Source organism: Pinus tabuliformis, chromosome 5_2 (assembly GCF_031772625.1).
Source record: "Pinus tabuliformis cultivar Carrire ecotype Pingquan chromosome 5_2, CPIR1, whole genome shotgun sequence".
NCBI lineage: Eukaryota > Viridiplantae > Streptophyta > Pinopsida > Pinales > Pinaceae > Pinus > Pinus tabuliformis.
In genome coordinates, this window is record NC_142306.1 from 155,685,025 (window position 1) to 155,711,570 (window position 26,546).

Sequence of the window (26,546 nt, forward strand, 5' to 3'; positions counted from 1 at the left end):
TCCGAAATTTTGTGGAGGGTCTAGAATACATAAGATCTCCAAGACCCAGAAATTGTTGGGAGAAATTCCACCCAGATTGTGATTTATTAAAATAATTAATATTTTTAATGGTGTTCAAGTCTAAACTTAGGAAAATAAAAATATTAATGGGAATTAATAAAAATATGGGTGAGAAGCTTCTAAGAGACGAGGATCAAGTCTGTTTTAATCTTAGCTGTTGATTAGTGACTTAATCTCGGTCGTTGATTCATCAATAGGAAAAGTACAAGAGAAGACTTGAGAGTCATTTGGAGACACACCGAGCAAATACCTAGTAACCCGAGGGAAATCGATTCTCAAGGAGAAGGAGTTCGATTTCAGAGGGAGAGTTGCAGGGTCGAGAAAGAGGAGGGAACCAGCATCAAACAGAGACTGAGGAGGAGGTGATGCAGAGCATCAGAGGGACAGCGCAGAGGGAAGATCAGAGAGACAGTGCAGCAAGGGACGCAGTCCTCACGCAGAAGTGATGCAGAGGTGACGCAGTGAAGGCTGAAGGGTCTCCGGGGTGTCAGAATTTCTCCAGAGCAAAGGGAAAAATTGTCTCAAGTGTTTCTCTCAGAGGTGTCTCTATATTTTGTAAAATCGTTCCTTGTAAAGAGATTGTTGCTGAAGAATAATAAATAAACCCTCATCTGCTGCACCGGTTTTCCTGCATTGGGTTTTTCCGGGGACAATTGTCCAAAAATAATTGTGTTGATGTGATTGATTCTTGTGCTTGTATATCACTGTTATTTTCTCTATGCTATTATGTGACAACTGCAGTAGAATTTATTTTGATGTTTACTGAAGGGTTTGTAAATAACTTATTTAAGTAGGAGAAATAAATCAGTTACTGCAGTAGAATTTCGTGTTAGAAATTTTCACATAACTCCCCCAACCCTCGGTTGCAACTTAATAGTTTCGACGTTGGCTCAAACTGCAGTCTAAACAAGTTGCCCTTTCTAACCCATATCACTTTGGTCATCCTATAATTCTTAGGCCGACTGTATACCTTTCCCTCCTCAAAGATCACGATGTAACCCTTGTCCTCCAAGTTAACCATTGAAATCAGATTCTTGGTCATGCCCAAACATACAATACATCCTCCAGCAACAACGGTTTATTGGACACCCTCTGAAACTTGGCAGTGCCAACTCCCATTACCTAGGACTTGCATTGTCCCCTAGCTCTATATAGAAGTCAATGTCTTTCTCCTTCAAACTGGTGTAGTATTCCTTGACTCTCGTCATGTGGCAAGAAGCACCGCTATCAACATACCACACATTGGTGGTTACTGAGCTCGAGAGACAAGCAATGAGTTAGAACTCATTTTCAAACCTTGCTGCAAATTCATCCACTTCAACTAAGGCTGCAACCTACTTCTTTTGTTTTCCCTTTTTCTTGCTAGGGCACGGGCTAAAAAAGTGTCCAGTCTTATGGCAAGTAAAACACTTTACCTTGCTTAGGTATTTCTTCTTCTCACCCTTTGAAGTAAACCCATCACTTGGCCCCTTCTTGGCTTTAGACTTTCGCTTCCCTGCTAGGGCAAGACTCTCCTCCTCAAACCTCTTCTTCTAGTCACCATGATGATCTCCTTCTTTGATTTCCTCCTGAATGAAATCGTCCCACATTCTCTCCCAAGAGGGCAGGTTCTCTCGACCAACAATACACTTCACGAACACCTCCCACTGCTTCGTAAAGCCATTTAAGGCTATATGCACAAGCTCTTCTTCAGGATTTGTAACCCCAATAGTCGCCATCTCATCATTCAACTGTGTGATTTTGGTTAAGTAGGAAGCCACACCTTCACCCTTGGACATTCTAATGCTATGAAGCTTGTCCCTCGGCACCATTCTATGACTCTGATAGTTTCTTTGGTATAGCTTGGTGAGCCTATCCCACTTCTTTTTAGCAGTATCCTTCTCTAACAGATGGGGTATCAAGTGGTCTTTGACCCCATCCAAAATGATTCTCTGCACCTTAGCCTCTTTAACCTTGTGAAGATCTAGAACAATGCGATTTGAAGTTGACAGAACCACGGTTTTGTTGAGGAAGTTCCACAGATTATTCTCCTTAAGAATTGTCGTGATTCGAACCTTCCACTGAAGATGGTTCGAGGAGCCTTCTAGTTTGTCTTCATACCGAACAATGGTAGCCATGGAAGAATAAACCCTAGAAAATTCTTGTTCATTGAACTCTTGATCACTTCAGCTAGTACCTATGTCAAATCGCTTGGCTTCATACTTAGGGTGTTGTTGCTCTGATACCATGCTAGTTTCTTTTGCACCTAGATTCAGATTTATGGCCAAAAAAATATGCTCATAACAGAAAATAAAATTCGGATCTGAGTTTTTTATCCACCAAACACATTGGGTTCCTAACTTAACATGCAGAGCAGAAGCAAAAACAACAACGAAACCAAACACATAAAAAATATGACACAGTTTTACCCTGAAATCTCCAATGGGGGGAAAGCCAACAAACTTGAACTCTATTCATCTTCTGAAAATGGTGATTACAGCAAAGAAATTTTCCCAGAAAATTACAGCAGCCAAAAACTCAGTCTTTTCCCTCTATAGCCCTGCCCAAAACAGCTCGTGCAGCCCAAAGAAATCATTATATGGCCCAATTGTACGGCCCAACAAATTCAGCTTGTTCGGCCCTGCAAAGTCATGGTTGTACAGCCTGATATTTTGGCCTTGTTCACTGCTCCTAAAGTCAACCTGTGCGCTATTCCTCTTTTGCTGTCAGCTCAACCCTCTAATTTTCAGCTGAATACCCAATCTCTCTTGTGCCAAATCGAAGACACCTCAACAGCTCGATTTCCTCTTCATATAGCAGCTGACCTAAACTCTCCAAGGAGGAGGGTTGAGATTGCTTCTCCACTCTTGAGATCAATGGTCACGACTTCATCTGTGATTGACTTTTTTTTTGCTCTATAAAATTTTGGCCATTAAAGTCAATAATTAAACTATTGACTTCAGCCTAAGGTTCAGACTTAGGAACTATTTCAATTTAGCTCGATAAGTGAGTTTAGGTGATTGATTGGATGTCATGGCACCTGACCAATGCAAAATCACCTTGCAAACTACAGTTTCAACAATATGTGTGCTAGAGGTTCATAAAAATAATGTCAAATTATACTATTAAGTTGCACTTTCCCTTCACTTTTAAAACCATCCCTTTTGGTATTTTCATAATAAAATATATGAAGATGGTATGTTTTGCAAAACAGGAACTGATATGAGAAAATCATACCTCAAGAATTTGCAAATGCTTCTTAGCAGTGTAGGTTTTACAAATCAGGAACTAACATGAGAAAATCATACCTCAAGAATTTGCAACTGCCTCTTAGCAGTGCGAATCTGATCTTTGCTCACACGTGCTTTAACAAAGCTTTTGATGATATTAAGGATAACCTCTAACTCTGATGGAGATCTTGAAACCTAAAACAGACGACCTCAACAAATTTAGAAGTTCTATCAAAATTACATCAAGAATGCAACTTAAAGTAAATATAATCGCATTGCATACCCTGACAAAACTAAGATTCAAGGAATACCAAAATGATCTAAAGGAAACAATGTTAGAGTGGCTGTACAAAACAAAGTCATATGAGACAGTGAAACAATTTCAGTTCAGGTAGGAATTTCAGAAATGATACTTTCAAAATTTTAGGAAACAGGATAAGGATCTCTTTAAATATATAAAAATAAATAAAAACCTTGAAAAATTATTCATAACTCTTTAAAAAAACAGGTTCTTTTTTGTTTAGGGGAATTTGAGGGATTTGTTGTTGTATTAGGATTTATTTACACCACAAAAGATCATGTGTGGGTCCTACTCGCATTGGAGCAACTTTATTTTTTATTAAATGGAAAATGCATCATTTCTTGCATTTTTAAAACTGTAAACATCCTAGAAACGTTTTCAGACAGGAAATGTGAGTAGGACCCACACATGATCTTTTGTTGTTGTATTAGGATTTATTTACACCACAAAAGATTATGTGTGGGTCCTACTCCCATTTGAGCAACTTTATTTTTTATTTAATGGAAAATACATTTCTTGCATTTTTCAAATTGTAAACATCCTAGAAATGTTTCCAGACAGTAAACAGGGGCCAGTAGTTTACTGTGATTTTGGTGCAAAATTTGAAACTATGAAGACTATTTGAGAAAGCAATCTAAAGCCCTGCACATAATTGCTTTCATCAAAACCTCACTACTCATGCATGTCACCGTAAAGCACAAGTATTTTGAGAGCACAGTCAATAGTATGAGAAAGTGTGTTCCACCAAGAGTTTTACACTAGCAAAAGTATAACTAATACGCATTCCATTAAAATATTTTCAAGCCACTCATGGAAGAAGTCATAATTTTGATCAAGCATACATTCAAAAATATATAGTTCCTCATGACAATTTAGGAAAAAATTTGCTGCTACACAATTATCAGTTACATAAAGTGGCACTTTCATTAGTGACGGGCGCTTAAAAAACAACTAATGTCACACAATCTAATGGAAAGCTTTCAAGCAAAAAATAGTAGCAGCTTCTTTTAAACCAGTCCAATAAATACCACCATCAACATATGGTAGGCATTAACATCACCATTTTGTCATAATATCATAATGTTAGGATACCTAGCAAGTGTAAGCCAGATAAGACAAAACCATCTTATTAATGTCTAGAAACTGAACAAACAAAGTCAAAGGGACTAAAGAATACATGAAGCCGCAGTAGTGTTGTGGGAATGCCCAAGGCAGGCCTTAAGTACCAAAAGCAATACAAATGAAAATAAAAATTATAGTAGAACGAACCGGTTTTAAAAAATACATTAGATAATTAATTTTTAATGAAACAAAACTATTTTTAAGATGTAAAACCATGATTCCAAGCCAATAGAGAAAATATGCAAATTTTGCTCATTTATATACCATGTAAAGGTGAATATATCAAAATGGCACCGAGTGCAATACATATCATCGACAAAATAGCAAAATACATAAGAAATGAGGCTCTAAATGGCCTATAAAGTCCAAAAACAATGCTGCAAGCTATGAGGCCATTGGCCTACTACAAGTCTACAGTGTACACATGATCAATCATCAAGTTCATCACCACTACTAGACATAGGATCATCATCAGGAGCTACATAGACATCATCTGGTTCAGAGTCTGAGGATGCCTCAACCTAATCTGCAACCTCAGTATCAATGCCACCAATGACAATAGAAGTGGACCTAATGGAAGCACGAGTTTGTCGACCTGCATGACTAGTGCCTTCCATTGGTTCTTTGCCTTTCCTTGATGCCGCTACTGATCCTAGTTCTGATGCCACCACATAATCTGCATCATCCCCCGCTAAAGCCATGTCGATATCAAAATCAGCCTCAAACACAGGTTCTTCAGTCTCCTCCACCCATTCTGATGTTGGATCAATATCGTCCAACACAATGGGATCTAGATCAGGAGTTTTGCTCATCATTTGGAGCTCCGATTGCATTTATTGTTTACCCCCAAACCATGAAATCCTGAAAACCATTAAGTCTGCTGAATTTTGAGTGAAATCTAAAATTCTAGTTTCTCCATATGAAATCCAATGAGGTCGAAACCACTCTCAAACATCCTGAGTCATTTCATGGTAATGTTAAAAATTTAGGTAAAAGGATGAAGATGAAAATTAAAGGAAATGTCACTTTTACTTTAAGAATTTAACATTACCATTAATTGCCAACATTGTTTGGGTTGAAACACCCTAAGTTTCCCCCCACAACCCCTGAAACACAGTCAAAAATATGCTTTTTTAACTTTACGGTGGGCGTGCCTAAAACTAGTTGGTTCCGTCCTAAACCGGCCGGTTTTCACCGGTTAGGGAAAAAATGGAGAAATGGGCATTCAAACTGGGTTTTTTGGCCGGTTTAGACCGGCGGGCTTGCTAACCAACCGGTTAGACCGGTAACCGGTTTTTAAAAACGGTTTATAAAACTATGCATAATAAATGTATCCGATGAGGGATGGAGATGAAAATGGACTGCATACACCCAAATGAACCAAGTTTAATATTCCCTTGGCTCAATTTTTGTTGACGAGAAATGACGCCTTGGCATACTTACCAAGTGTGCAGCGCTTGCACACGTCATGTTGGTCTAGGTTGCATTGTGGCAACACTGTGGCTATCTCCCTAAGGATTTTCAGTGCTCCATGGTGTAGATGGCCCATACGCTTATGCCACAGCTCCCCAACGTCTCAACGCTCCTTTCTACTACTCAAGGTCGCAGTTGTCTCAAATTGTTGCATGTAAAGGTTCTTCACCCTCACAGCAATTTACTTCATAGCTCCAGAGTTTAAGGGATTGAGGTAGGCCTTTCCCTTACTGAAAATGAGGATCTGTGAGGACCTCACCCTGCCACACAAGATCTCAGTAGCAGTTTCGTCTCAGATCCGCTCCTGGCAGACAGACTAGGTCCTCCAGCATTCAGCAGCGTGTGAACCCCCCCAAGATATGATTTAGTGGACAGTCTGCACTTGCCATTGGCACTTCATCGGGCCAACAGAGTTTGTTTAGTTTCTTCAGTGTTAACCATTTAGCCTCAGATGTTAGGAGAGATCGGTTTGAACCTCAGACCTATTAGCTCCTGGATCTTCTACACTAGGGCCAGATGTTGATTTACTTCATGCATTGTATCTTTGATTTACTTCATGCATTGTATCTTTTATAGGAGACCATTTGGTTTTCCCGCTTTGTATATACATCAGTGTACTCAACAGTCCCTTTGACCTACTTTGTGGTCATTAGTTGGACATAAATATAATTATCTCATCTTATCTTTATCTAGTGTTGCAACAGAAACAAGGTTCTTCTTAAGCCCAAGAACATAGAGGACATCCTTGAGATGAACAGCATTACTAGACTCACTCTCAAATCTAACAGTACCCACACCCTCAGTCAAGTACCTGCCATCATCTCCTAGCTCGATATGAAATTGCATGCCTTCTTCGTCAATTCGCTGAAATATTCCTTATTCCCAGTCATATGGTTGGATGTTGCACTATCAATGTACGATATGCTACTGGCTACAAAGCTTTCCATGTAAGCTATGAGCGAGAACTCCTTCCCAAACTTGGAACTGAACTCGTCCACTTCTGCCAAAGTTGTCACTTGGTCCTTCTTGGACCCTTTCTTCCTCTGAGGACACTTGGTGGCTTAGCGTCCAAAGTAATGGCACTGGAAGCATTTTATCTTGGACAAATCCTTCTTCTTTGTTTTTCCTTTGGAGCTGAACTTGACCCCTCCTGCGTTATTCTTGCTTTTGGCCTTGCCTCCTTTGCCAGTTAGGGCAAAGTTCTCCTCTTCTTCATGCTTAACATGAGCTCTAGATCTAGCCTGCCTCCAAATCTCCTCCTAAATGCAGTCACCCCACAGTCGCTCCCTATTAGGAAGCTTCTCTCTGCCACCCACTGTGTCGTGGAAGTTATCCCATGATTTGTGAAGCCCTAACAGTACAAGGCTCACTAAATCTACTTCTAGTACTCTCTCCCCCAGACTGGCCAACTTGTCCTTCACCTGACTAAATCTGGTGAGATAGGAAACTATGGGCTCAAACTTGCCCATCAAGATAATTCTCAACTTGTCCTCGAGCATAAGTTTTATGGCTTCACTTGTGGCCCGATAAAGGTTCATGATTGTTGTCCACATTTCCTTAGAACTCTTCTTACTGAAAAGATGTTGCACTATGTGGTCATAGACTCCTTCGAGAATAAGCCTTCTCACTCGGGCATTGTTACCCACCACCAATGGTTGACCCCTATAGGAGAGATTTTCTCCTAGAGTTGTCTTCAGTCGACAGCTCATTGCAACCACCTGATAGCTCGATGTGCTACTATTCTCTACCACCTGAGCCAATCATTATGTGCCCTCGCTCATTTGTCATGATCATATGTTTGAAGGTGAGCCTTCCAACCCCGAAGGTATGATTTTTCCTTGTGTAATTGGTTGTTTATGTTTGCTTCTCTCGGACACATTTGGGCATGGATTAGTTGGGGGTTCGGCGAAAAGAATGGGCTTTGTCTTGTACTCATGTTCCCTTACCTCATCTTGGGAGATAATCTTGGATCCTAGTCCCATGGGATCTCCTCTATGAACTATTAGCTTTAGGAGTGGCACTACATGGTAAACCCTGATTTTGGTTGCGTGGTCCCACTTCCCGACACCATATATCTCACTCCCCTTCGCTCATTACAAGCCATTTTTCACATTTTCCCATATGTGTCCACATTTGTCCATTGGGTCCACCAAGCATTAGCCACCCCCTCCCCTTGTCCACACCTTGGGTCAAGCCTGGAACGATGCCTGAGAGGTCGACGCAGCGAAAAATATAGAAGCATAATTTCGCAACATACAACAGGAAGTGTACCACAAAATGAAAAAGATGGAAGGGGCAATAAAATATAGCACGTGGGAAAAAGCCAAACATGAGCTTTACCCCCTATCAATATGGCCATCATCCTGGTTCCTAAGGCCCCTATGAGTGCCCCCTCATCATTAAAGAACCCATGATTGTCCCAAACCCTGCTGGGGGATGAACTGCCCAACCTTAAGCAGGTATTCACTGCTACATCTTAGACAGCATGCTCTCAACCCCTTGAGCCCCAAGCAGTATAAAAAGAAAAATCAATAAAGGGAAAAAGGCATATCAACAATGGCGGAAAAAAAGGCTTGGGTAACACATGTACCACAATTTCTCCCTCCTACATCATACAGCCAAGGTATGGGCTTCCTTTATTATAGCTACCCTTGTACCATGGCATGTGGCTTGGTGCCTTCCCTTCTGCCCCCACTCCATTCCATCACTATTTCACATGACACTGACCCTTTGATGGATGTACCATGGACCTATCACTCCCTTAAAAGTTGAAACTGTTGATAGGTGCTTGTCATTGATGTCAACCCAAGCAGCACTAGGAGTTGCCCCGATCTTTGTCAGCAAATTTGGCACGAAATTCGTGGTTTCTTGTCTCCTAACCAACCTTGTCAGATTCTCCTTGAAGAGATTTTCTCTTGATATGTGGTAAGCCTCGTGGTTCCTCCTGGTTTGAGAGAAAACTGAGGATGAAGTTAAGGACCCAGTTTTGTGGGCTAAAACCCCATGGCGTAGTGGCATGACACCTTATTCACCTAAGGTTGTCAACATATGACAGTGATTCTTTCCGCAATCTCATTGTGTATAAGTTGAATAATTTCAAGAACCAAAGACAATAAACCAATCACTGACCTCACAACCTAGGTAGGACCATATGCACTAAGCCAATCATTGATTTCAAAATTGTTGGTCTGAGGGGGCTTGACCCAAGCTCAGAGTGTGTTGTGCACCAACAAAACCCTCAACTACTGGCCATTTCGGCAAACGACCTGCAAGTAGATCGTAGTCTCACCCGAAGCAATTATGGGAGGCTGCAGAACTAGGCTTTGGCAAACGAAGCGATATCTGCGTAGTGGGATCGTGTGTTTACTTCTACTCTACATTGATCATATAACTTCATGTGCATAAGAAATTTCTTCGCCAAAACTTCTTCTTTATTAATATAAATCTTCGGTACATATACGTCTTCGACCTACGCACCCAGTTGCAGGTGGTCTGCGCACTCAGCTGCAAACTCTTCCAGGCCTCCGCACACTCAGTTGCGAAGCCGTCCCCAAAACTACCGACTACAAACGCGAATACAGACATTCAATTCACTTATGATATTACATTCTTGATTTATTTTCGCTAAGGTATTGCACATCCTTAAATACATTTCATCTTTACAAAAACCATGGTCCACATACCATGGATCCACAAAACAAGGACTAATACCCGATACCCGTTACAAAATAAGGGCTTTATGCAAACCCCAAAGCCCTAAAAGTTCGTGCAGTGAATATATCTTCACCAACTCTGCACGGTCTGCTCCTTCTTTTGTGGGGTATTCTACCCAAAACTTGGACCAAGTTGGGCAATGCACAACAGGCCCCCAACACTCACCCATGACTTGTCCCGAGTCACTCAGCTTCGACACCCTTGGTCTTTGTTGCAATCCCATTGTACTGCTGAAGTGTTTCTGGCATTAATTTTTCTTCCTGGCGTGGCTCCTTCAGCAAAGCTTCTGTAGCAGGGCAAGTAGTCTTTTGCAATATCTCTACTTCCCTTTTCTTCAATTCCTTCAACCTCTCGTCCATTGCCTACGAAAGTTCCAGGACTTCCTCCTCCCACGGCTGAGTCCTCTCCTGCAAGATCTGTGTTTTCCTCTGAAGATCATCTATTTGCGTCTAGAGGTTCTTTCCTTCAAAAATGTTGGCAAGCCTCTGCAAGACTGGTAAGGTCTTCACCGCTGCCAAGATCTCATCGCGCCGCTTCTGCTTGGCCTGCAGTTCCTCTTAAATCTTCAAGACGTATCGTGAGGTCCAAATTTGCACCGTATCGTCGAGCAATTTTCCACAATCTGCCACCGTATCAGATATTCCTTTCAATGTTGTGTTGAGGTCCCTTTGTCTCTGCTCCCGAACCTCTAGTGGCGTACTTGGCTGCAACCTTATTTGCAGCTCTGATATCTGCACTTCGTAGTCAAATTTCAACTTAGCCATAGCATTCTTTGAGTCCTTGATCGTGAGGGCGAGCTTCGCAACCTTTTTTGCTGGTGCTTCATCCTCACGGACCTGCATGTCCGAAATTGTGCTGCAAGTCTCAATAATGCTTTCTCCAGATGTTCTCGTTGTTGTCTTGCTTCCTCCCTATCCTTGGCCAATTGCTTCAGTTCCTTCTGCATCGATGATTTTTCTGACTCCACCTTTTCTTTTAACTGCAACAAACGCTGCTCTCGTTCCTGCAATTCTGCGGTGATACCTTGGTGAAATTCATGCAACATCTAGAGGGGTAGCGCAGCGACATTCATCTAGACACTGCGTCATGCTTTGGCTTGCTCTCTATTGCTATTGCTTCAAACTTCAGTGCCCCAACTGGCACGTGTAACATCCTAACTCCGTAGGTTGTTTCCAGTCTTTGTTCTAGCTGCAACGGTTGGGTTACCTACTCTGGTTACCTCACTGCCTACGGCAACGCCTTCAACTCCACGATGCCTTGTTGTACCTCAGCGAAGATCATTTTGCAACGATCATCAATCTTCTCCCAAGCTTCTGTGTTGATCTCTTGGATCTTTTCTACTATCTCATCAATGTCCCCATCGGTGAGGACGAGTGACACTGCTCCCTTAATCTTATCCACCTTTTGCTTCTTTCTTAGCCGCATTTTCACTACAAAGGGTGAATTTTCTAATACCTCTGCATCATTGAGGTGTTCTTCGTGTTCCTATCCTCGCCCTGTTTCTTCTCTCTTCATCAACATCTTTTCTACTCGTACCCACACCCTGCGAAGTACCTTTCTCTGCTCCAACTGCACCAACCGTTCCACTAGGTGGAGTCATCCATTCCTCCGGCCAATCCTGCACTACCGCGAGGAGATCATCTTCTATTACCAGGTATGGCAATGGATGCCATGTCTCCGTTGGATCCTTCCTCGCCTTCACATATGCTCTGTGAAAGTCTTCCTTGAACTCCGCAATGTGACAATACTGTTTATACAAGCTTGGTGACAATCTGGGACACTGATTCACCACCATATGTAGATCCATCACCATGACTACAAGGAAGATCTTGTTCTCTGTTGTGCACATCGGCTCCTTCGTAAACCATAGCGAAGCATACCTCGCTGCCTCGCATACATCTATTTCAACAATCGGAAATTGAGAATCTTCCGGCTACATCCATGCAATAAGTGCAATAAGAATTAGCAACCAGGCATTGTGGAAGCTCTTGCCTTCTTGTGTTTCTCTGCAATCCATCAAAAACTCTTTACATAGATAAGAAGGCCTGTTGAACCGGACCCCTATGTTGCATTGTTATGCTAATGATACCACTGTTGTTGGCATCTCATTGGCCCTACACTTCCTCATGATCTTCCCCGCTAAGATATGTGCAGCGAAGCGCACACCTTGATCCTCGATAGAGTTTATCTCATATCCGCGAGATTTCTTTACTAATCCAAACTTTTCTTTCATCATCTGGGCCATCTCCTTGTCTTTGTTTTTACCCACGAATTCATCTGTGGGGTCCTTTCCTTGATATGGCAGCGTTGTTATTCTTCTAATGAGCATCTCATCAATCGGGATCCTTGTCCCTAGCCAAATGCAATCATCATGCACCAGTGCAAGGAGCTACCGCACACAGATTGTACTGAATGGGCTTCAACCGAAGTGTGGCACATTCAGCATGTTCAAAATCCCTGCTCTCTGCACTCTCGCAACCCATTCTTGTGGTTCCAATCTTGTAACTCTGTTGTCTGGGTAGTAGACTTTCTTCAAGTACCTACTGGGCTCAAACTGCAAGTATTTGCTTCTATCATTGAAATCCCAGTCTTCAATTTTGAGCTGGGGGATCTTCCCCAACACTTCTTCAAAAGGCACCTTTTCTGACAATAGTGGCGTATAGGTAGCAAATTTCCTTTCCTTTGGTTCCCTAACCGGCTTATCACTCGGCTTTCTTGGTGGCATGTACGCTAGGAGCACAGAGGGAATCTCCACATACTTTGTCTCCTTCCGCTGAAACTGAGCTTCTTCCTCCCTATCATGGACCTGCTGAGGCCCCTCCTGCTGCATCGGTTTCTTTCCTTTTTGCATGGGCTTTTTGCCTTTATCCTTCGTGTTCTTCGCCCGCACTTCCTTCTGCGTCTTCTTCCGTGGTGATGTTCTTAATTCTGCTGCAGAGACCTCAGCTAGTCTCTTCTCCTTCGTCTTCTACGGCTACGATTGTTGTTGTCAATGTGCTTATGGTTGTGCTTGCGGTTCTACAGGCACCTTTCTTGGTGACCTTAAGCGCGTCGGGGACATGGGTACATTCACCCTTATGGTCTTTCCTGCTTGTGACTCCATGATACCAGCTAGCCCTTTCTTTGTAAATATCCTCACCAATTCTTCCCAACTCCTCTCAGACATGCAATAGCTCTTCTTCACTTAGGCGCAATTTATGATCTCTCTAGGCAGCAAAGTGTAAAATGTGGCGTGGGATGCGGTTTTTATAACAATTTTGAATTCCCAAGCTCATGATTGGCTTAGATTTGGCTCATTTAATGCAGGTATGGGCTAGATACAGCCAATTGTGCTTCATAAATGATTTTCTCCCGCGCCTCTCAACGGTAATTTCCTTTTAACGGTGCCCTTTTTCCTTCCAATGGTCATATTTCCAGCTAACTTTGTCAGATTTCCCCTTTGGCACAGTCACCTCTTCTTTGTCACAGCTCCTTCGGACTTCGTCATACTCCTGAGTATCGTGTAACAATCTTCCTTCGACGAAGTCCCTTCCTGCAGAGTAGTTTATAGTCTCGTGCCCACTTTCAACTGCAGGTGGCACTAAGACTTTCTTTCCTTCATTTTTCAGTGTGAAGCTCCAGGGACATAGTTGTCCCTGTATATCTTCAATCTACTACCATTCACTCATCCTGGAATCATCTGACCATTCAACTTCGTGAGCTGAACAACACCACCATCTAAAATTTTCTTGACGATATATGGCCCCAACCAATGTGTTTTGAATTTTCCCGGGAACTTCACGAACTTACTGTCATATAATAATACAAGATCCCCTTCGCAAAATATCTTCTTCTTGATGTGCCTGTCATGCCAGGCTTTCTCCCTTGCTTTTTGCACCTGTTGATGGAATCCTGCTATGAATTTGTCTTCTTCTAAAGCTAGTATCTGTGACATTCTTTCGTTCATCATGTCGGGGTCTGCCATATCTGTGATAGCTGCAATTCTCAGACTTGGCACAATGTATTCCATAGGCATAACTACTTCTTGTCCATATACCAACCTGAAAGGTGTTTGCCCAGTCAATTTCTTTCATGTCGTTCTATATGCCCAAAACACTGTTGGAATCTTCAAGTCCCAGTCATCTCTATTTAAGTTGCACACCTTGGTCAATGAATTCTCCAGAATCTTATTGAAAGCTTCCACTGTCCCATTTGCCTAAGGATGATAGGGACTGCTCTTCTGATGGTAAGCTTGAAATTCCTCAGTTAGTGCTTCAATCGTCGTATTCAAAAAATGTGTCCCATGGTCACTCATCAAGATCTTCAAACAACCAAATCTGGACAATATATACTCAAAAATTAACTTCGCAACGGTTTCTCGCTACAATCTTTTACCGTTTTTGCCTCGGCCCACCTTGTCAAATAATCAGTCGCGGTGATGATGTATCTTGCACCAGTCCTTTTCCCCAATGGATTGATAGGTCCAACAAAGTCAATTTCCCATTTATCAAAAGCCTGCAGAGTCACCTGTGGTACTAGTGGCATTTTATCTGTTCTGGGCGGCTTTCCTATCTTTTGACATACATCACATGCTTGGCAAAAGTCTTTTGCTTCCTTATGCACTGTAGGCCACCATAACCTGACTCTCAAAATATTTTGCGCAGTGGCTTTTCCTACATAATGCCCACCTACGACTCCTCCATGAGCTTCTGTTAGAATGCTTTGTCTTTCATGTTCAGGGACATATCTACGCAGTACTTCATCTGGTCCCATTTTATACAAGTGTCCCGCAATCAATGAGAAATCAGTTGCTCGAACCACCAATTCCTTCTTTTGCTTTGTAGTGTACTCTGTGGGCGCCATTCCTGTGGACAAAAACTGAATAATATCCGCGAAGTGATCATCTGCCACTTTAATTGCGAACAGTTGTGCATCGGGCAAATTATCTTCAATATTCGTAGATTCTCTTGTCTCTATCCTAGATAGGTGATCAAGTCTAGCATTCAATCTTCCCAACTTCACTATAACTTCGAAGTCATATTCTTGGAATAATAACAACCATCGACAGATCTTCCCTCCTAAAACAGGCTTATTCACCAAGTAATTCAGCGCGGAATGGTCTGTGAACATTTTAAAATGTGCTCCCAACAAGTAATGTTTGAACTTCTGCAACGCATACACCATAGCTAATCCCTCCCTTTCTGTCGTGTTGTAATTATTTTCTGCCTTAGATAGCTTCCTACTTGCAAATGTTATGGGATGATCAATATCCCCTGCTCCCAACTGCACTAGTACTACTCCCAAAGCTATGCAAGATGCATCAACATGCACATGAAACTCTTTCTTCCAGTCTGGGAAAACTAGAATCGGCGCAGTTACCATCTTTTCTTTCAGCACGTCCAAGCTCTTTTGGCATTCTTCATCCCACTGGAAGGTCACATCCTTCTTCAGTAACTTCTCCATCGGCGCAGTTATCTGTGCATACCCTTTAATAAACTTCCTATAGTTACTAGTATGACCTAGCGTAATACGTAGTTGTCTTACTGTTTTTGGTGCTGGTAGGTTCACAATGACTACGATCTTTGCCAGATCCACCATCAATCCTTGTTTACAAACCACATGTCCCAGCATATTCCAAATGGCACACAAAAGATGCACTTCTTCAGGCTCAACGATATCTGATACTGCCTACATGTATCCAACATTAATCTTAAGCTCGCCACATGCTTCTTTAATAACCCAAATACTGTCCAATCGTCAAAGTAAACTTCCAGAAATTTGTGTATGTACTCCTTAAAAGTTGCAATTACAACTCTAGAAAAAATAGCAGACGCATTCTTCAACCCAAAAGGCATCACTATATACTGATAGGAGCCCCATTCTATAGCAAACGTTGTCTTATGTTTGTCTTCTGCTGCAATTCTGATCTGATGATAACCTGAGAAGCCATCTATAAAAGATTAAGCCTCTTGTACTCCTACATTATCCAACACTTCATCTGTAAATGGTGTAGGGAAAGGGTCATGCAGGCATGCATTATTCAACTTCCTCAAGTCCACACAGATTCTAATTTCCCCTTTCGCCTTCTTCTCTTGAACTACCATGGGACTTAACCATTCAGACTCTTCGACAGGTTCAGTTATCCCCAATGTTAACATCTTGTCCAATTCTTCTTTTACCTATTCCTTATACCTTGGGTGCAGTATATAAGGCCTTTGCTTAACAGGCTTCACATCAGGCTTCAGAGGAATCCTCATAACTCCCAAATCCCCTATGATGCCTTTCATGTCTGAAAATTTAGTGGGAAACATTCATGCAACAAAAAATTGTTATCTTGTTGACAGTGTCTTCGTCCCAGTAATCTCCTATGGTCACATACTTCGATTCAGCGTTTGACCCTATATTGACCTTCTTCATCTTCAATGGCTTCGTTATATCAGGGATCTCTATATCAGGTCCATTTACTTTGTGATGTCCCTCTGACTCTTTGATATCAATGTTGCAAGGATCTGTGTCCTCTTCTGCAATGAGATTATAGCATTCTATCACATTCGGGATCTACACAGCCCAATCAGGTTGCCAGATAATTGGAACTTCGTTTTCAAAAATCTTCTTCTTAACTATATTCAGAGCTGCATCTATATGTGGACAGTCATCTTCAAATCTGAATGTCATCACAAATCCATCCACCATCTCTGCCCAGCTAGCAGTGCCATGTCGAAGTTCAGTTTCCAGATACCAGTTTTGAGGAATTGTCTCCAAGGTATGGATGAAGCCATGCACCCATTCTTCTCTCAGAATTTCTCCCGAAGCTGTCATATAGAGTTGTATATGGTCTCTAGGATCATTTTGGCCATCATACTTGTCTACGAGCTCTGTTTCTACTTGTCCAAGTCTTACCCACATTAACCTCCTACATTTCTGCCAATCTCCTATATTCTTCTTATGAGTACCCCACCATCTAGCAGGTGTAACCCACGACGCTTGATCCAGAGCTAACAATCTCTGACATTCTAGTACCAATTTTTCATAATCTTTGAGGAAAATATTTACATCACCCAAACCATCATATAAATGTAAGTCGCGTACATCAGTTGTCATGCAATGCACTCACTTAGTGATCCTTGCACATCGCCTTGTAGAAACTTCATGCAATTTGTTCTGCCAGTTCTCCAATTCTTCTTCTGAATCCAAGGTGCAGGAACTATCTTGCTCCCAAGTCAGTTGTCCATCTGTAATGGGATTGAACCATTCATCTTCCTTCGTCGTGCTTTGATACATATTATCAACGTCATCCGCGCTATATTCCTCTTTGACAAGCTCTGTATACCTCGCCCCTTTTGATGGATCCAATGGAACAATAACCCTCATATTATTGCTTTTGAATATCATTTGCCTTTTCTTCAGATTAATTATAGCCATGTTGGCAAATGCCTAATCCAATCCAAGCAACGTGGGGTAAGGATTACTATCATCTACTATCTCAATCACTTCAAGGTCAATGGCAGTGCCCACTCCGTCGATGTCCGCTATGACATTAAACAACCTTCCTAGCGGTAACATTTTTTGTTGATTTCCCATCTTCAGCTGAATAGTAGACCATTGCAGCTTCGGCTTACCCATCGATTCCTAAGTCTACCTTGGCAAGACATTAGCATCAGATCCCATATCTAAGATAACCTAATCCATGTCATACTCTCCAATCTGCATTGTAAGCCTCATTTCTTTCCCTGTTCTCTTCTTGTGTCTATGTAGATTATTCACTGTGCGCATCTCGCTCTATGGTACCTCCTTAGAAGTACAGGAGTCTATCAGTTCCTGTAATCCCTCCACAGCCTTTTGATTCCTCAACAGCTTCATGCAAGTCTGTAGAAAAGACTTCAAGACATTCGGATCCACCTCCTGTGTCACAACCAATATTATCTCGCGGTTATCCTTCTGAATCGGCTACGCGGTAGAGGTCGAGGCCCCATCATCCGTAAAGCTTTGCCTCACCTCCATGGATGCTTGCTTTTCCTTCAAGATATCAAATGCAGGAGATTTTTCAATAGCTTTTCTTATCCATGTAGCTTCAGCTTCCTTTTTCCTATTGGCCTTATCATTAGTAGTCGCGGTTTTGCTTCTTGTTACAATGTCGATACGCACTTGATCTTCTCTTGGCTCAACGGTCATCATTTGGACATTTTGTTGATTTGAGGTAGCATCGGATGTGCTCTAGCCATGAAAATTGGTGGAGAGGCTAAAGCACATGAGATCTCCATTGGTTTAGGCAGATTCTACCCGGTTTAGGAGATACTAAAATAATTAATATTTTTAATGGAGTTCCCAAGTCTAAACTTAGGAAAAATAAAATATTAATGGGTATTAATATAAAACTGGGTTAGAAGGTTCCAAAAGACATGGATCAAGCCAAATCTAATCTTAGTAGTTGATTAGAGATATAATCTTGGTCGTTGAAGGACCAATAGGTAAAGCATAAGAGGAGGCTTCAGGGTCAATTGTAGAACACACCAAAGTGATCAGTCGTTCGATTTACTAGAGCGGGGTTTGCTAAGTAAAGTTGAATCAGTGATCAGTGTGCAGCGAGGGGCAGTAAGTACTAGACAAAGAGGCAAAGATAGTACCGAGAGACCAGTGTAGAGGCAGAGAGGCAGACGTAGAAGCCAGAGCAGGCCACGCAGAGCCCAGCAGAGACAACGCAGAGCCAGAAGGGCTTGCATCACCCATGCAGAGGGTAGCAAGGAGTGACGCAGAAGGTCGTAGAGGCTGTGCAGTGCCTCAAAGGGCTGACGCAGAGGGGTTTGAGGCTGATGCAGTGCTTCAGTGGTGCTGGAGAGGGTTTCGTGGGGCAAATTTTCTGAATATCTGCTTCTGAATAGAGAGGTATTACTACCGGATTATTTTCTCTGTTGAGTGAGCCAGTTTAGCACCCAGTTGTACTCAAGGATAGACTGCATAATAAAATAAACCCTCAGAATTGTTGCATCGGTTTTCCCGCATTGGGTTTTTCCGAGGACGAGTTATCCAAAAATAACGGTGTCACTTGTGTGTTTGCTATTTCTTTCAGTTGTTGATCTGTAGATGGTTGAGATTGTATTGTGTTTATTTCGATGTTTATATGTTTAAATAACTTGTTTGTAATTAACAAGTAGGAGAAATAAACCAAAAGAATACAAATAAAATTTCTAATGGATAGACTTAGAAATTTCAACATGGTATCAGAGCGTGGTTGCAGATCACAAGAGAGTTGAAGGCATCAGCTGAAGCAAAGCATTTGCAACAGAAACAGCTGTCCCGAGTGACAGAAGTTGTTCCTTGCAGAAAGCTATAGAAGAAGGATTGATGCAAAGGGACGGCGTCATCATTCCGGGCTAGAAAGAGGCCAGCGCAGAGGCTGAGGAGGGCAGAAAAAAGCTCACGCAGAGACCAGGAGGGTTGACGTAGTTGGCTGAGGGAGCATTTTAGCCAGTGTCGGGATTACGCAAAGCCTACAAGCTCAGTCCTTCATTTGCTGGGGCATAGGAGGTTGTGGGCAGTTTGCGGGGAGTGAAGCTGGTGGGGTGCTGTTGGTAGAATAGTACCTAACGGGGCAAAACCAAGGTAGAGGGAGTCGCTACCGAGGCGGATTTCTAGCCAAGGAATCTAGATCAATATTGTAGGTGCATAGGAGATCGGAGAGGTGCGACTCGACAACTGGCACACGGATTTCCAGGAGGGAAATTGAGACTTAGAGGGAATCTTGCAGAGAACTTCCAGACGAGAAGTAGCGACTCAGAGGGAGTGGAAGAGAGAACTTTCAAAGGGAAGTAGAGACTAGGAGGAGTCGAAAGGAGGAGCGGAGATGGTCATTGATGACGATTGTGCCATGAGTGCTCATGTACCTCTAGAGAAGAGGTGGGGAGACATCGAGTTGTATTCAGGAAGACTACAGGCAATGAGGAGCAAGATCCTTGAGGTACCCAAACTCTTGGATCATATCCTTGCTACGGGAGCCCCGATGTAAGAAGTAGCATGATTGGCGGATGTCAGTAGGAACAGATGCAAATGAAGCGGCAGAGAGTGCTACAGTGAAGGAGTCCCATGCAGCGTAGAGCTAGCAGGCTGCAGCAGTGCGAAAGGCACAGAGGAGGTTGCAATAGGATGGCACAGAGAGGTTTGCAACGGTGCGAGATGCAGGGAGTTGTTGCAGTAGCACAGATGCAGTAGAGGGAGCACTTGATAGCGGTAGAGGGAGCTTCAACGTAGAGTGTTTCTAGCTTGACATAGATGTCAGTAGTTGGGTGGATCAGTTACTTACTTCTCAGTAACTGAGTTGCAGTGCGGTAGCAGTTAGCAGTAGTACGATGCAGCATGATGGGAGGGGGTTGCAGTGCAGATGCAATGTTGGGAGAAAGGACCAATAGCAACACGGATGTAAAGGGAGTTGTCGTACGGATGCAGCAGGGCCAGTGGCAGGGCCATGGGCAGCAGTGCAGAGGATGTTGGGCGGGGAGGCCTAGCATCAACACAGGTACCGGTATCGTATAATCCGAGTGATGCTCAGTGTGGAGTATTACTAGAGCACAATGCTCGCTAAGAGGGAGTGTTGATTTGAGGTAGCATCGGATGCGCTCTAGCCACGAAAATTGGTGGAGAGGCTAAAGCACATGAGATCTCCAAGACACAGAATTGGTTTGGTAGATACTACCTGGTTTAGGAGATATTAAAATAATTAATATTTTTAATGGAGTTCCTAAGCCTAAACTTGGGAAAAATAAAATATTGATGGGTATTAATATAAAATAGGGTTAGAAGGTTCCAAAAGACATGGCTCAATCCAAATCTAATCTTAGTTGTTGATTAGAGATATAATCTTGGTCGTTGAAGGACCAACAGGAAATGTATAAGAGGAAGCTTGAGGGTCAGTTGGAGAACACCCCAGAGTGATTAGTCATTCAATTTACTAGAGCGGGGTTTGCTAAGTAAAGTCGAATCAGTGATCAATTTGCAGCGAGGGGCAGTGACTACTGGATAGAGAGGCAGAGATAGTACCAAGAGACCAGCGCAGAGGCAGAGAGGCAAACGTAGAAGCCAGAGCAGGCCACGCAGAGCCCAGCAGAGACAGAGTAGAGCCAGAAGGGCTTGCGTCATCCATGCAGAGGGCAACAGGAGTGACGCAAAAGGCCGTAGAGGCTGCGTAGTGCCTCAAAGGGCTGACGCAGAGGGGTTTGACGCTGACGCAAAGGGGTTTGACGCTGACACAGTGCTTTAGTGGTGTTGGAGAGGGTTTTGTGGGGCAGATTTTCTAAATATCTGCCTCCAAATAGAGAGGTATTACTGCCGGATTATTTTCTTTGTCGTGTGAGACAGTTTAGCACCCAATTGTACTCAAGGATAGAGTGCATAATAAAATAAACCCTCAGAATTGTTGCACCGATTTTCTCGCATTGGGTTTTTCCAGGGACAAGTTGTCCAAAAATAACGGTGTCACTTGTGTGTTTGCTATTTATTTCAGTTGTTGATCTGTAGATGGTTGAGACTGTATTGTGTTTATTTTGATGCTTATATGTTTAAATAACTTGTTTGTAATTAACAAGTAGCAGAAATAAACTAGAAGAATACAGATAAAATTCCTAATGGATAGACTTAGAAATTTCAACACATTTGTTGCAGGTTGTTGGTTTCTTTTCTCCTACATCTTCGCAATAAGGAAAGGACATTCTTCTATGACACGGTCAAAAGACTTACAGTAATTGCAGGTTGTCGTCGACTTCTTACAGCCTCTTGCGAAGTTTCCTGTCTGTCCACAGTTATAATAGATAATCTGGCCTCGTCCTCAACTAGCTCCTCCTCCTCCTCGTCCTTGAAATCCTCCTCGACTAGCATGTTGGCCTTGCTCTTCATGTGCGTGTCCTTCGGCTTGTAGTCTATAACTATCAGTAGTGCGCTCCATCATTAAGTCATAACTTCAACAATTTTTCCCATCATGGCCTATATTTTTGCAATAGGTAGCAGTCTTCAGAGCGATGCTAGCCTCGTGTCCTACAAATCTCGCACCACAGACATGGATTTACTGGATTAGGCGGTCCACTTGCAATATAATCTCTGAACACAAGGCATTGATCCTTATAATGACCTTCTTCTTTGCATTTCGTACACCACACTTCTGATCTTTTTGTTCTGACTTCTTTACACTGCTTCAGATCTTGCAATTCCAGGGTCAACATAGCTAGCTAATTATGTATCTGTTGTACTCCTGCGTGAGTATCTCCAACCGGCAAAGCTTCCAGCTTCATCGCAATCTCCAATGCTTCAGCTTGCATCGCGATCTTCTGTTGCATCAATGGTAACCTAATATGTGGCAGTAACACGGCTATGAACCATTCCTTATGTTGTTGTGGGGGTATCTCAAAGCTCACTTGACCCATCAACACCTTGAATCATTGATCTAACTCCCACACAGATTCAATCGATGCTTGCTTGATCATTTTTAGCTCCATGATACACTGTGATTCTGATTTTGGCTTCTTAAATTCTGCTACCAAGGCTTTCTTAATTTCATCAAACATAGCATTCGGCTTACTCACGGAGTATTTCATATACCATGTCAACGCCCTCTCCCTCAGCAACGTGACGAGTTGCGCCTTCTTTACATCATCATTATTAATCTGTCTTTTTGTCCATACTACATCAGCTACGAACCAAAACTGGTCAGGGTCCTTTGTTCCCAGTCCTCTAAAGACAGGTAACTTAATGTCATCAACCATTCTTCTTCTCGGGGGGCTCGGTGGGGGTGAGGTCGAGGTGGAGGTGTAGGGGAAGTGTGGGGAGGGGGGTAGGGTGTGAAGGGGATGGATGTATGGGGAATCCCAAAGACACCCTAATTCTTCTCAACTCCTAACTTCGATGCGCCTTCAGGATGGGTGGGAGAATATCGTGGGGTTGTAGGGTTACTTCTTTCTTCTTCGCTCTCAGATCCTAATAGAGGGCTATAGTCAACCTCAATAAAATTCTTCGAATCTATTCTATATCGTTTTCCACTTTGCATAGCTCTTGGTTCCGGCTTATTTCTTCTTTGCCCAAACATTAATCTAACTACATCTGCAGAATGCCCTTTTCACACAATAACATCTTAATCTAGAGCTTTAGAGGATTTAAGAACTTACATTGTGGCCCTTTGAAAAATCTTCGTTCAGCTTTGCTATAGGACACAATTTTGTCGATCGTGAACTCAGTGATAAATCCTCCAAAAATACTATCGATCCAAAAATCAATAGCCCTTGAGATACTGTTATCGATTCTCTTGAGCCATTGTATCAAATCAAGGTTCCACTCCTTAGGTTCATCGCCTTTGAAACAGGTCTTATGCTCAGCTAACTTAGATATCCACTCAAGCAATTCAATGTGGAACAAACCAAAGAAAATATCGTATTGATCTTCGAAGATATATCTCTACAACCAAGCTTCAGTTGATAAACGCGAGTTTTTGTTCTCTTTTTTTGCAAATTCTCTTTCTTTCTGTTCGACCCACTCCTGGAGTTCTTTCTTTGACGGACGCCAAATCATATCCCTTTAAGCAGATCCCAGTCCTAACAACGAAACCATTTGTTGGTCTGAGGGGGCTTGACCCAAGTTCAGAATGTGTTGCACACCAACAAAACCCTCAACTACTAGCCCTTTCGGCAACGACCTGCAAGCAAATCGCAGTCTCACCCGAAGCAGTTACGGGAGGCTACAAAACGAGGCTTTTGCAACCGAAGGGATATCCGCATAGTGGTGTCGTGTGTTTACTTCTAATCTATATGGATCGTATAACTTCGCGTGCATAAGAAAGTTCTTCGCCAAAACTTCTTCTTTATTAATATAAATCTTCAGTACATATACGTCTCCGACCTGCACACCCAACTGCAGGTGGTCTGTGCACTCAGCAATAGACTCTTCCAGGCCTCTGTGCACTCAGCTGCAGAGCCTTCCCCAAAAGTACCGACTACAGACGTGAATACAGAGATTAAATTCACTTATGATATTACATTCTTGATTTTTTTCACTAAGGTATTGCACATCCTTAAACACGTTTCATCTTTACAAAACCATGGTCCACATACCATGGATCCACAAAACAAAGACTAATACCCGTTACAAAATAAGGGCTTTATCCCATCCCCAAAGCCCTAAAAGTTTGCGCAATGAATATATCTTCGCCAGCTCCGCGCGGTCCACTCCTTTTGGAGGGTCTTTTACCCAAAACTTGGACCAAGTTGGGCCACGCCCAACAAAAATTTTAGTGGAATTTAAAAAAAAAAAAATCTAGACAAATATTAATAAGACTTAGTAATTAATTAAATTAAGGGTCACTTATCATTTTTGCACATCATAGGATATAATTCTTAGGTTGTAAAGCCAACAATTAAATAACATTCCCTCCATTAATTAATCTAAAAACTCTTCGATGGCCAAATGGTCAAAATATAGTCAAAAATATATGAACATCAATATAATTCAAGGGACGTGGATCTTTCTTCAATCATAAGGTAATTAATTCCCCCAACATTTATGAAGCCCGTCTTACAATGTTCGTTGAAACCTCCTAATCTATAAATGTATGACCTTTTCTCTCTCACAAGGACATGGAATGAACGAATATTTTTAATGAAACCTTTGGCCACTTCAAAAGACCTCTAACGCATATATTTTTAGGTGATTAACAGTTCGTTTTGAGCAAAGAATGATATTACAGGTTTGCAATTTTGAGAAAAGGTTATTACAAGTCTAGCGAAGGGTAATACAGGGTCTCGGTCCTTCAATAGGACTATAACTTTGAATGAAGAACAATATAGACTGCAGGTTAAGCGAAAGGCATTGTTCTTGAGCCAAGTATCATAATAGTGCAAATCCACTCGTTCAAGGCAAAAATTTATGTCTATGCAAAAACTCTTGCAGTCTACATAACCTCGGTCCTAAAACCACACAATTTGGAAGGCATTATCAATCTTGGTCCTGTGGTGGCTACACCTGCGGTTAGAACTTTGTTACAAGACCAGCGAAGAAGAAGTAAAGGATCAAACAAGTGACGTTACCTGTTTAAGGTTGGACTTCAACAACTACAGGAAGAGCGAGGCTTCATCTTGTTGCAATAAGTTGTTGATTAGGTATGTCATTATTGTTTAAGAGTTATCACGTTATTAATATTTGAAGTAACATAGTTTTGTAGCAAGCCAAGGATACAAAACTAATCATTACACAATTCTAGAATGTTGCATGCTTGAAGTCAAGTTACGTTTGCAGTAAGAGTACCATGGTCATTTTATAACACTGTAGATTGGTTGCAAGAGCTAGCAGCTAAATTCGATAGGACTAGTATTTAGTTTAAGTTCATTAAGAGTTCAAGATAAGGCTTGTATTAAGTTTAAAGTTAAGGCTTGGTGTCGCTCAGATTGTACAAGCATTGCGATGACGACTCAGGTTTGGGGCTATCACCTTGATTCCCCAACCTCTCCGTTCTGGTTCTCCCAACAGCAGGCTATGGGGGTACCCTATGGAAGTGAGATGATGAAGGACAAGTTGGGAACCAACGAGTCCAAGGGACAAAGTGGAGTGGCCTAGCTACCTAGTTAAATTTAGCAAGATTTTAGGGATTATATTATATAATATTCGAGACCAGTGCCTTATGGAGTCAAAGCTCTTGCTTATTTAATTAAGACCAAGTAACCGAATGAACAATTGTTGCTTGGATGCTTCACCAACCTATATGAAATGAAAATCCTAAGACCTAGGTGGGATGCAAGGATCTTGGATTTTTTTTTTAAATGCCTAATCTGAATATGACCTTCCATTAACTATTTTGAAGCTAGGCTCCAAGGTAGGTTGTGAGAAGGAGGCCAACAAGAACCAAGCAAGGGTGTGATTAATGATACCTTATGTTAGGCTCCTATCACTCGATACCTCCGATGTTGCGGAGACTGTGGGTTTGACGACTGCAAGGTCATCATGTTAACCACCGACGAGTTGCTAAGCCCCTCAAGCTAGATAAGAAGGGTGGCCCTACAAGTCCATCAACCAAGCTTATGCTTGGAGGTAAGTTATTAGGTGCAACACTAACTTAGGATGCTTATGCAAGATGGATGAGTGAGTAATCTTGGAGTGAGATCGCTTCAGAGATTTTTCAGTTATATTTCGAGTTATGCCCACAAGTACTTAACAATAGCAAGTAAAAGACAATCTCATCAACAAGAACATGTGACAAATTCAGAAGATATGATTTCTCAATTACCAAATGGAAATAGGATGTATGCTCTTTGAGAGTAATTTATCACTATGTCAGGAAAGAGAGATAATAGATATTCGAGTTCAATATTCCACAAGTTCTACTTAAAAACAATTATAATAGTGAAAAAGATATTCAAGAGATGCCTAAGGTTCATAAATGGATGCTAATCATGAAACGACAATAAGAGCACATATGAAGAAATTTTTTATCAATAATTACAAGAATGAAGACTGCTCAATGCATCAATCCTGAGCACTTAACCAAAATCCAGTCAAATTGCAACAACTAGACTTCCAATATCCTTAGGTGACATTTTACCATTCAAGATGATATTAAATTCTCGAGCTTGACTTGGACAAGTGCTTATATGAGTGAATTTGTTACTGGGACTCCTCTTGGTGGTTGGTGCTTGTAAACACTTTAGGGTGCTAGGGTGGTACTA

At 42.0% G+C, this 26,546-nt stretch overlaps 1 protein-coding gene across 6 annotated transcripts in view; it reads right to left on the reverse strand.

Annotated features, from left to right (window-relative positions):
* The window catches only part of LOC149157990 (uncharacterized), a 459,039-nt gene that overhangs the window by 242,024 nt on the left and 190,469 nt on the right, over positions 1-26,546 (reverse strand). For all 6 annotated transcript variants that reach the window (XM_089436071.1, XM_089436075.1, XM_089436074.1 and 3 more), the window contains exon 15: positions 3,348-3,464. In XM_089436071.1, the coding sequence (XP_089292197.1) occupies positions 3,348-3,464 (117 nt within the window). The remainder of the gene's footprint in view (positions 1-3,347; positions 3,465-26,546) is intronic.